Below are 11166 nucleotides of genomic sequence, written 5' to 3'. Positions count from 1 at the left end.
CAGGTGCACATCTCTGTGCCTCCCAGCCCAGCTCAGGGGCTTTACACACCCAGGCTGGGTTCAGAGCCCCTGCCCTAGTCCAGAGGTTTCTCTTGCTCCCGTGAACAATTGATTTCAATAGCAAAAGGAAGAAAGAAGGAGAATTTTTAAAATCCTCTAAGCCCCAGTTGAGGGACTCATAGTAAAACTATCAGACAGAATTCAGCCAAGCAGAAATCCCTGCTCTGCTAAAGCCCCAGCCCCGGAAGGCAAGGGATGGAAAGATCAGGATGGAGGTGGGTTTGTTGGATGCCCTGTGCTCCCCCCTGCTTGGCTCTCACCACCAGCACTGACCTGTGCTGTTACACATCATTAATGTTAAAAAACTGAGCAGCTAAGCAAATTGAGCTGTAAGTGATCCACACCTAAACTACAGGTTTCTCTATCTGCTGGGAAAAAAAAAAAAACCAAACAACTTGTAATCCAGTGGAACGCTCATTCCAAAAAATTCCTGGTGTGTCTTTTGCATGCAAGGAACTGTAAATGCACTGTGTAAGAGCACATTTGTTAACACAGTTTATTGGCACACCTATTGGCAAAGCATACATAAAATACAGTTGTATTGTATAACACACTGACTCACTGGGTCTTTACATGATGAGTTGAACATATTAATAGGTAAATGAAAAAAAAAATTAGTTTCTTTTATAAAGTTTCACATAAATACACCAGAATTTAAAAAAAAAAAAAAAAAGTAAAACAAAAATATGGTTTGAGGGCTTTACAAAAATATTATACAAGAAATATACTATGAAAAGAAATAACAACAAAGTCAACTCAGATACAATAATAAAAACACAAAAGTTTTAGATTTATTAAGCTGCCCACAAAGTTAATGGATTACATGGCTTTAAAATATCTGGATCCACAGCAATTTTACAAAGCATAAACTCTCATAGGACTGGGTGTCTTTTTCCACATAAAAATATTTCTCATGTCTTTGATGAAAAAAAGACATTTCTTGTTTCAGCATTTTTATTAAACGATGGAAAGAGTATCTACTGGCATCAGCTAAAGGTAAATTAAAAATGCTGGATCCTTTAAATGATTAACTGATGAAAGAAAAGTTAAAGAAAGAAAAAAAGTTAAATTACTTTTCCTTAAAAGATGATTTTTTTTTTCTGAAACAAGAAATTTCAGGTGCAAGTTGAAAAGCAGAAAATATATTACAATTGTAAAAAGTTTTACATAGTTACCATAATGAGATCCTGAGCACTGATGACTTGTTAAATATGGCCATTGTTTGATGAGGAAAAAAACAACCCCTTCCAATAAAATGCATTGTCAGAAATTTGCCATGAGATGCTATTTAATTTTCAGTTATTTTAATTGAGGTCAGTGCCAGTATCATGTTGTATGTGAATGCTTCCAAGAAATGTATATGGAAGCATATACAAGAGTTTTCCCTAATTAAAAAAGAATCAGATCTCTTTAGTTTAGAAATAAATACAGTATCTGTTGAAAGGTGGTTTTTTAAACTTTTTTTTTTTTTTTCTTTTTTTTTTTGAAGAATGCTGTGAAACAGTAATTAATAACCCACTGGCAGACATAGCAGTGGGTCCTGCTGCAGAATAACCTATTGGGAAGCCTGTGGTGTGGGGTTTTCAGATTTAGTCTCCTGGTTAGCAGGAGGTTTGCTGTTCCACGGGCTGTTATTTCCCAGTGCAGGTGAATTGTTGAAATCTTCTTCATCATCCATGCCATTTGCTGCATCATACTGTGTATTCTCTAATCTAGTGATAAGCCTTTCGTCTTCATCCCCAAATTCGCCTCCCATCAGAGTTGGTTCTCCTACCACCATCACATCCTGTGAACAGCACCCAATATTTGTTATATGGAAACCTTGAGAGAGAAAAAATCAACTTAAAAAAATCATGTTAGAAAATTTGCATCTCTTAACTTTGTGACATTTGAACAACAGAGTTAAAAGTTCCTGCGCAGTAGGAAGCAGGAGACAGACTGACAATTTATTTCTAACTTAAACATCTCCCTAGCTGCATGCTCATGGCTCTGGATCTCAAACCCCAGAACTGCAAAGCAGGTAAACTGACAAATGGTTAAGGTTTTAGGAAAAATAAGCAGGCTGTAAAACTGCCTTTAAACTCCCGCTTGAAATATTTACCCTTTATCCAGTAATTCTTTCCTGAACCACTTTATCTGGAAAGGCACCAGGGTGCACCTCAGTTGCAGTTTGGCAATATGCATATTTTAAAAGTAGTTTAAAGGAAACCACATTTCTTATCCTCAGACTTCTCAGCACTCTAATAAAGATGGTAACTCTCTTATCCATAGCCAGCCAAGCTCTTTTACGCATCCAATATACTTGACATTCTGCTACTTAATTATGGTAATTAATTTAGGTAAAGTTTTCGATAAAAACAATGTTCACACTGATTTGACAATTTGCATAGCTAATTAAGTCATTAGCAAAAACCTGCTGATTGCCAACAAGCCCTGAATTTACCATCTGTTATTTCATGGTGCCTGTCACCTAACTCCATGTAGGCAACCCTGCTGCCAATCTGTGCAGTAAGAGGACCAATCTGTCCAGCTGGTACCGTAAAAGGAAGATGAAGAGTGCTAATTATAATTACACTGATGAAGCTAGTAGTCATCAAAAACTGAAGCATGCAAGAAAGAAAGAATCCATCTAATCACTGCTTTAAATACAAATTGTCCTTCCATGAAAACAAGTAAACCGCCCACTGTACTCCAGTGCATCAGACATTTGCTGCAAAAACCCTACCCAGCATGGGATAGAAAGGTGCAAACTTGAGATTGGAAAGCAAAGGTGCAAAAGCCAGAGAGCTTGCTTGCTCTCTCTCTGTTCAAAGGAGAATCAGGCTGCTGTGCTACTGGCTACAGAAATGAGTGGGATGCATCTTTTCATGCAGCTCAGGTGGCAGGGCATCAGCTAGTGTCTGGTAAAAGTGCAGTAATTCCAGATGTCTAGCTCTGTACCTGCTGATTTAACAAGCCCTTCCAAGAGTCCTAGCAAACAACAGATTCATATTTTAAAGGATCTGTTCCTCCTTATGAATGTAAAAGCATTTGCACTAAACATACAGAAGACAAATGTTTGCATTCAATAAGGCTTCTCTTTAATCAGGTATGTACTTCCTTCACCCTGAAACAATACAAATTATTGCCTGTAGGTATTTACAGTTTTTTTACATCCCTCGGCAAAGGCTGACATGCTACAGAAGAATTTTTATATCACATTTTCAGCCTGTGCTGGGAGAAAAATTTGTGAGTAGATGGCAACTGTTACCTGATTTCTAATTTATATTGTCTGTAGTTTGTCACTTCTTATATCCATAAAATATCTGGTTACATAAATCTCACACACAGCTTTGCGACAGAGAAGTTTAAAAGACAGAGGTGTTTAGAACCAGTTTATTCCAATTTATTTTGTCCCTCTAAATGACAATGTACAGTGTGCACTGCTGAACCAGACCTGACCCCAGGGTACTGCAAGAGCATTAATGACAAGAGAGACCTGGCAGAGGACAGCAAGTTGGTTTTGAGCGTGCAATGTGATACAGCAGGCAAAAAAGGACCACAGTGGTTGAAATACAGAATTCAGAGACCGGCAACAGTTCCTCTTATTTCACCTCTCCTGAGTATCGACCTCAAGTTCTCCCTGTTGCCATGCTAGCAAGAGGTCAGCAACTTGGATGAGAATTAGAGAAGCACATCAAAAGTAACTCTGGGACTACAACAGCTGGCTGGGGAGACCACATGAAAGAATTAAATATCTCTTACATCCACCAAATAATTGGGAGGGGTAAATATGCTCAACAGCTGCGACTGCTGAAAGGAAGAGGATCGCTTTAGGCCGATCCGATGAGAGGGAAATTAGGGTGCTAAGATGACATTAAGTAAATGAAAATGTAACATCACCCCCCTCTGCTAAACCAGTATTTCTGTTCCTGAGAACCACAGACTGATTATTACTGACCCCACTGGAACTGTGCTAGCTTTGCTGTTCGGGTCACCTAACACTGAGCTGGGAAAAAATCTCAGCCTGTGGTAGGAAACATTCGTGCACCAGCAGGGAGCTATTTGATGACCTTGTAAGTATTTCCATCTCTAATTTCTCAGATTCTTTGCAAATATTATTCCTTTAACATAACGACACCCACTGAGAGGACAGTTTGCACTTGTATTTATCTCCATGCTATTGAGTCCCCCTCTCTGTCTCCCTGGGAATTAAACTACAGTTATACGGAGGTTAGTGGAGTTTCCCCTCATTCTATTTAAAAGATAGATATCACAGCATTAGTTACAGGACATTAAAAAAAAAAAAAAAAAGAAAAAAAAAAAAAAAAAAAAGATATATACTCTTGACAATCCTGCCACTTATAGTTATGTCAGGTTAAAAATAGTGTCTCAGGAAGCACACATGCTGGTTCCTCCCCGGAGAGGATTCTGCTCCTCAGACTGCAAGCTGAAGACCCCACCGAGTGCACCCCATTGAACCTCCACTCACTAATTCCCGTGCAATGACCACCAACCTCTGAGGAGGACTGGAAGTGACTCCTTTTAGAGCCCCTCAATGCTTCTCCTTAAATTGGCCAGTGGGGGTCACTGCTGTTGAATGACACAAGGCTCCATCCCTCCCAGGGTTGAGGCTGCAGCTCTGGAGTGCTCCTAGCTCCTGCTCATGGAGTGAGAAGCAGAATCCAAGAATTAAACCCTAGTCTCTTGCATTGCAGCACACACTGCTATGGCCTAGTTATGGTAGCATATATATTTTGACTGGATTAGTTTAAAAAGAGAAAAAAAAAGAAAAAAAAAAAAAAAAAAGATTTAGACTGTAGTCACTCAATCTTAATTTACGCCGTGATTAGAAACAACATTTTTGGTCAAGGAATGTCTCGTGATAGTAAAATATGGTTGCAGTGAAGCACTGTAAATAAAGCAGTGGATGTTTTACATTATGTGATAGAAATGTGTTATTGAATAATATAACCACAAAAGCAGCTTTCATGTATAGCATACCTTCCACCCTGAAATAGCCCTAATTGTCACCCAGACTTAAAACTGACACATAGAAACTAAACACAGAGATCACTTCATACACGTACACTTCTGCTGTGTAACTGAACTTTTAAATTTGGGATTTTAATGATCATCTGGTGGCTAAACAATCTCTTACTGGAGGCTGGAGGTAGAAAAGTGTGGTGAGCCATGTAAAAAAAAAAAATCCCCATCTCTACTCCTGCCATCCTTGCTGTTGCTGTTAACACTTAGCCCCACTCATGGGGATTAGTTGGTATCTGAAATGTCACAGTCTGAGATAATTAAAAAAATTAAAACTGCCTGAAACTATCAAGTATATCGTTCAAGCAAGCCTCATGCTCCAAGGATTGAAAGTTGCACTCGTTTTAGCAGCCAGCACACCTCTTAGTGCTAAATCTTAGAGTCTTTCCTTCCTTCTTTTCCTTTCTTCCTCCCTAATTGTGTTAGTGATGATTATTTTAATAATTGACTTCTTAGCTCCTTGCCACAAAAGTTATTAATGACTGAGAGCCCCACTGCTGACAACACCCACAATGTTCACACCTGCAAGACCAAAACCAAACTCACGTTGGTGTTAAAATGATTTATAGAAACAGAATTAATATTTTAGCTAGGTTTCAGAGTAAACAGTTTCTACAAGAACAAATCTGTCTTTGACATCTCATCATAGTTGTCTCTGTTACCTTGACATTCTGGTCTTGCTTAGAAGACTCTTCCTAAAGTGCAACAACTGGAATTCAATTTGTTCTCTCTCATCTCCTTATGTCTAAATATCAGATTCTGAATAGCACAGTTCTGAGACACGGGGTAATTTCTGACACTAATCCTCTGGCCCTGGAACTGTAGCTCTGGTACTACAACATCCATTACAAAACCTCCTAAATCTACCCCCTGTTTCTGAAACTACTGAAAGATTGTACTGCTCCCTTCCACACTAGCTGGTTTATTTATGGATTTGGCTTTTGAGGAGCTTACAGAAAACTACAAAGAGAGAGATTATTGAAGTATGTAACTCACTTAAAGAGTGCAAGGAGGCTCTAATTAATGCTCTGGATGTAACAAAGCACATTTGATTTACTTAGTGGCATGTAGTGATGCTTTATTCTTTCCAACACAAATGATATTCCACTGGGTTCATGGTTACAGTGTTACACTCAACAGGATCTTCATTAGTATATGAAAGGAAAATCCACCTATTAATTTCTATGGTTATGACTGGGAGCAGCCTAGAGCAACAGTTCTTGGGATTTGTGAGAGTTGTGCATTGTTGGCCAATTTCCAAATTCAAAGAGATGGAAATAGAGAAGTGTGCACTGGCTTTATTAAACTTCAAACAAAGTGCTACTTAAGTGACATGGCACTGTTTTAACTACACTTAATGGAAAGTGATATTTTTGTGATGTGGCTGTATGGAGTCCTTCCCATCATCTTGCATTTACCTGTAACCCACTGATCACAGTGTACAGGTGACTGCTCTATATACAAGGGCCTGAGCTTGCAGAAAGTTGTATTTGAAACACAAGAATGTGAAAAATGCAAAGGAATACGATTCCAGCCAGTAAAGAGGCTTGAAAGGTGAGAAAAGACTTGGGAAAACACTGTATGTAGCTTCAAATATTAGAGGAAACTTGTACTCTGTAAATGACAAGGCAACAACAGACCCAAACTAATAACTAATTGCTTTGAAATCATGGAAGGACTGACACTAGAAAGGTGAGTTTCCTATGAATTGAAGAAGTCTTGCCCAACTTTGCTCTTTGTTTAGAGGAAAGAGGAAATTGGTAATACCAGTTTCTGTACAAGGGGTTAACATTTCTTCCCAAGATCAGAGGTGATCAAGAACATGAACAAATCTAAGAAGAGTTCAAATCAGCTGAGACAAAGGCAGCTGAGCAAGCTACAGTTTTTGGGTCCCCCACCCACATTCTTTAAGCACTACACATCAGCCAATGCATTTGTGGAAAGCACTGCTCAAGCCTGCACCCATCAGAGCCTCAGAGAAGGAAACTTTTGGTGAGAAAAATGGCTTAGTAGTTGTGCTATTGAAGTGGCTTTAGCTGCATTTGGTTTTATTTCCAGCACCCTACAGTGTGTCGCCTCAGTACCTGCAGGATTCAGGTCAGAAGCATCACTGGAGAAGCAATAGGCCAACCTAGGCATAAGGGGTTCAGTGCAATGGTGTAGCACACTGTAGCTAATTACATTTGCTTTAGAATGTAGGAAATATGTAGAAAACATGTAACATGAAGAAAAGGTGTTAACCAGGGGACTGGAGCAGGAAGAGAGACTGAAGGTCTGCAATTGGTACCGTGAGAAATCAGAGAATCACACAAACCACTGGTTTTCCCACTGTTAGAAGGGTAAATTCGTGTAATAAAATGCAGGCAACTGTCAGAAGGGGAAAAATGTGTATTTTATTTAGCAGGGATGAGAGAGTACAAAAAATAGAGATATGAGGACAGACTGAGAGTGACACTTTTCAAACTACTGATGAGAGGGAAGATGCACACCCACTCACTGGCAGAGCCCCTTAAGATGCTTTTGAGGCTTGTGTTATTGGAGATGTAGCAGAATGTGTCAGCACAGTCAAAGTGCTAATAAATTTAAGGCAACACAAAGGGCACAAATTGTTCTGATTGATCAGGCCCCAGCAACAGAACTTCAGGGTTCAACACCAACCTGACCCACAAATGGAAATCCAACCTCATCCTTTCAGGTTCTGAGCTTGGCTCTGTATTGTCAGTACTGTCTCTGCCTGAAGAAGTGATTAAAAAACTAAGCAGGTAGAGGAAATGGTACAACCTCATGTTACTGAAGTGCTGAGAAAGCCTCAAGCTCATTGGTCAAGGTTTGCTTAACCCTTTGTATTCAGATGAAGATCTGGAAGGAGCTCTGGGGAAAATGAAAAATCTCTCTGAAGTTTCAAGCTTTGTCATAGCTGATGGTTTTTAAGCTGCTTTCCAGTCACTGTCCTGAACATGGAATGTTTGCTTCTCAAGACATGAAGACCTCACTAAAGGAACACAAATTAATGGGATAGGTGATAAATGTGGATGAGAGATAAGGTAAGTTAAGATTTGCCATAGTATACACAGCATTGCTGTAGGAGTAAAACTCAATAATTATTAGTGTCCTAAACCAAGAAATATTACATGGAATAGAGACTGGGGAAACATTCTCTAACCAGGATTAATTTGCTATCAAAGAGAAACCAGCACAGGAGCAGAAGTGACAGGAAATTAGGAGTTAGATTCTATTATGGTGAAGAGACTGTCTTTTTTGGCTGGAAAGAACTCACGGGAGACAAAGAAACAGCTGGAGCACATGAATTCATATTAATCCAGGTTTGGTAGAGACATGAGCTCATTGTTGGGGTTCTCCAGAGAGGAAGATGGGAAAAATGGAACTGCGACTAGCTCTGCTTATGTGAGTCATCTGGGCAGAAGATGCAGTGATTTCATTCCTCTTCTCTAATTATGAGAGGAAAAATGCTTTTAACACTGAAAATGAATTATTTCAGTAGTTTTTGTCTACTGAACAGGAAAGTCCCATTCATAGAAAGCTTTGTGGCCAAACTTTTAGTTAAAAACATAGATTATGTTTGAGGATATCTTGTGTCCTGTTGCATATAAGGGAAACCAAACTTTAACTGCTGACTGATTTGCTTTAATGTAAAGTTAAGAGAAAGAAACAGCATAAAATTACTGCTACCTACAGCTAACTTCAGAAATCAATGGGCCTGCAATAAGGCCCACTTCAAAGAATCCATCTTTTTGAAGAAATATGGTAACATCTCTCTATTTAACTGAAAAGCGTTGAATGGTTTCACACCAAAATACCCTCCTGCTAAAATTATTTTGAGTTCTGTCTACTCTACAGTGTGGCCCAACCATCACTTCCATCTGGTTTGCTATCTTTGCTGTGGGGAAGATGGAAAGAGCTGTTAGTGTGTCAAACCAAACAGCTCAGCATCTTCCACTGTGCAAAGAGAAAGGAGAAGAGTCCTAAAAACAGAACGTGATCCTCCATGGAAAAGAGGTTGGACCATCTTGCTGCTCTGGTGCAGAGAGCAAAGGATGTTGAAAAGTATTCAACATGCAGCATTTTGAAAGCCAACGAAGACTAAAAATCCATCCCTCATACCAAAATAAACTTCACCATTGTGTCTCAGGTCCACAACTATCACCTCTGTCAGGAAGAGTTACCTTGACTACTTCATCAGGAAGAGCTTTAAAGTACCCAAAGTCAGTTTGAATACTGGTGGGAGTGACAGGGAACTATCAAAAGGCTCAATCCCATTCCAACATACGAGCACACATGGCTACCACTGGAGCCAACAGAAGTTTTCTCCAGAGAGGAAGAGGCTGAGATTCTGGTCCTACTTAGAGACAACAGGAAACTAGATTGCTCAATTTTACTCTTTTTTTTCCTTAAATTTGGTTGATTAAGGCATGTTCTGGCAGACACAGTCAGTGTGGCAATAGCCCCTGCCTCCAGGGGATCAGGTAGCTGGCCTTCTGACTGCTTTGTGCTGCCAGAAAAACCCAGAGATGCCTATATTAGGGAAAGAATCTGACTCCAGGGATGAGAGCCACATGAAAACATTCATATGACAAGGAGAAAATATGAGTTTAAAGTACTGAAGCCCCAAGCTTCTGTAAGCTCATGGATTGCTGAATTAGTCGCTAGACAAAAATCTTCATTTCATTTCACTGGTGTCAGTCTACTATTTTTTATCTGGATATCCAAGCTTCCTAGGAAATGCCTGCTTGGTGCTGACAAAAGGCCTATGTACTTTGTTAGGCTTCAGAAGAGACCTAGTCCTTTCCTACCCACTGATCAGAAATCCAATAAAATTCCCTGTGTGTTATTCCTAAGATACCATTTTCCAGTTCCTGTAACATCAAAATAATTTCCTTAGCTGTAAAATGCATACATTATCTCCTTATTGACTAAAGTACATTTTGTCACAATTGGGGGTGTGAATACCCCTATCTTGTAGATAAGGCAATAAATATGGTTACTGAAGTGTTGGTACAGTTCTGGAAATGACTTGGTGTTGGGATGTCAACAATTACAGCTAGGAGGATGGATAAGCTGAGACTCACATTCCAGGGGATCTACCTGCTGCAAGTGGAGTGGTTGGGGCTAGAAAGAACCTATTCAATTAATTTAATTAATCATCTGTGCCACTGAAGCATCTGAACCCAGCACCAGCTAGAGGTACTAACATAGTAAGGACCAGCACTCTGCTCATGTCCTGTTCCACAGGGCTTCACTTAGCACCTGGCAGATGGATGTCTGCAAGACTCGTGCTGTATCTAAAAATGTAAGACCTATTCTGAGTCCCACCACCAGTGGAAGGGCTCCCACTGACAAGAAAAGAGTGCTGGCTCAGGCCTTGAAAACATCACATCTGGTGCTCAGCACACCCCTGCTTGGGGGTCATTGGTGAAAGCTGCCCTGCAGAAAGGCTTCTTCACATCTCTCCATTAGCTTCCACAGCACCCTCTGCAAGATTGCGTTTTGCCTGGGACAGTTTAGGCTCAAGAATGCACCTTTTTTACAACGCAAGGAAAGAATGAAACCACCATAAGTGATTCAGGCCTAAAAGGAAAGTGAGACTTACAGGTACCTGACTTGATAGACTCAGGTTTGCGGCTGCTGACTTTTTCTTGCTGTTGGTACTGTTTGCATTGTTCCCAGCACTGCTGTTGGAAGTGCTGCTGGTAGAGTTTTTTCTTTTTCTCCGTTTGGTTGTTGGTTGTCTTGTGGGTTCTGCTGTAATAAAATGGCAAGAAGGAAAGCAAATGGCAGATATTGTGAAGGATGTGCTAAAAATTATCCAGAAGCAGAAGCGCTGAAACATTTTTCCATCAGTTTTAAGTTTCTGTGTTTACTACTGGTTTTGGTAGTGATAGTAGGATTGGATTTTTTAAAATACAAACTGTAGAATAATATGAAGATCCAAACCAATGGAATCTGCTTTCAGTTTTGCATAAGGTACTAATGAAGCTCATTCTTCAAGCAATATCTATAAAGATATTTGAAAACATTTTACCAACAGGACTATCATGATAGCTATCCCAGTGCTCAAAGTGC

The 11166-nt window shown here is 39.8% G+C and overlaps 1 protein-coding gene across 13 annotated transcripts in view; it reads right to left on the bottom strand.

The window, feature by feature from the left end:
• Positions 1-532: 532 nt before the first annotated feature.
• The window catches only part of LDB2 (LIM domain binding 2), a 212623-nt gene continuing 201989 nt past the window's right edge, over positions 533-11166 (bottom strand). For 3 of the 13 annotated variants that reach the window (XM_071743886.1, XM_071743882.1, XM_071743887.1), the window contains 2 exons: positions 10694-10845; positions 533-1846 (listed from right to left, as the gene is read on the bottom strand). In XM_071743886.1, the coding sequence (XP_071599987.1) occupies positions 1616-1846; positions 10694-10845 (383 nt within the window). In that variant the 3' untranslated portion in view covers positions 533-1615. Of the gene's footprint in view, positions 1882-4556; positions 4703-10693; positions 10846-11166 lie in introns of all 13 variants that reach the window. The other 10 variants (XM_071743888.1, XM_071743890.1, XM_071743892.1 and 7 more) reach the window with 10 other exon arrangements.

This window comes from Heliangelus exortis, chromosome 4, assembly GCF_036169615.1.
Source record: "Heliangelus exortis chromosome 4, bHelExo1.hap1, whole genome shotgun sequence".
Classification (NCBI taxonomy): Eukaryota; Metazoa; Chordata; class Aves; order Apodiformes; family Trochilidae; genus Heliangelus; species Heliangelus exortis.
Note: the sequence above shows the minus strand (reverse complement) of the source record. Positions and strands in the feature narration are given on the sequence as shown.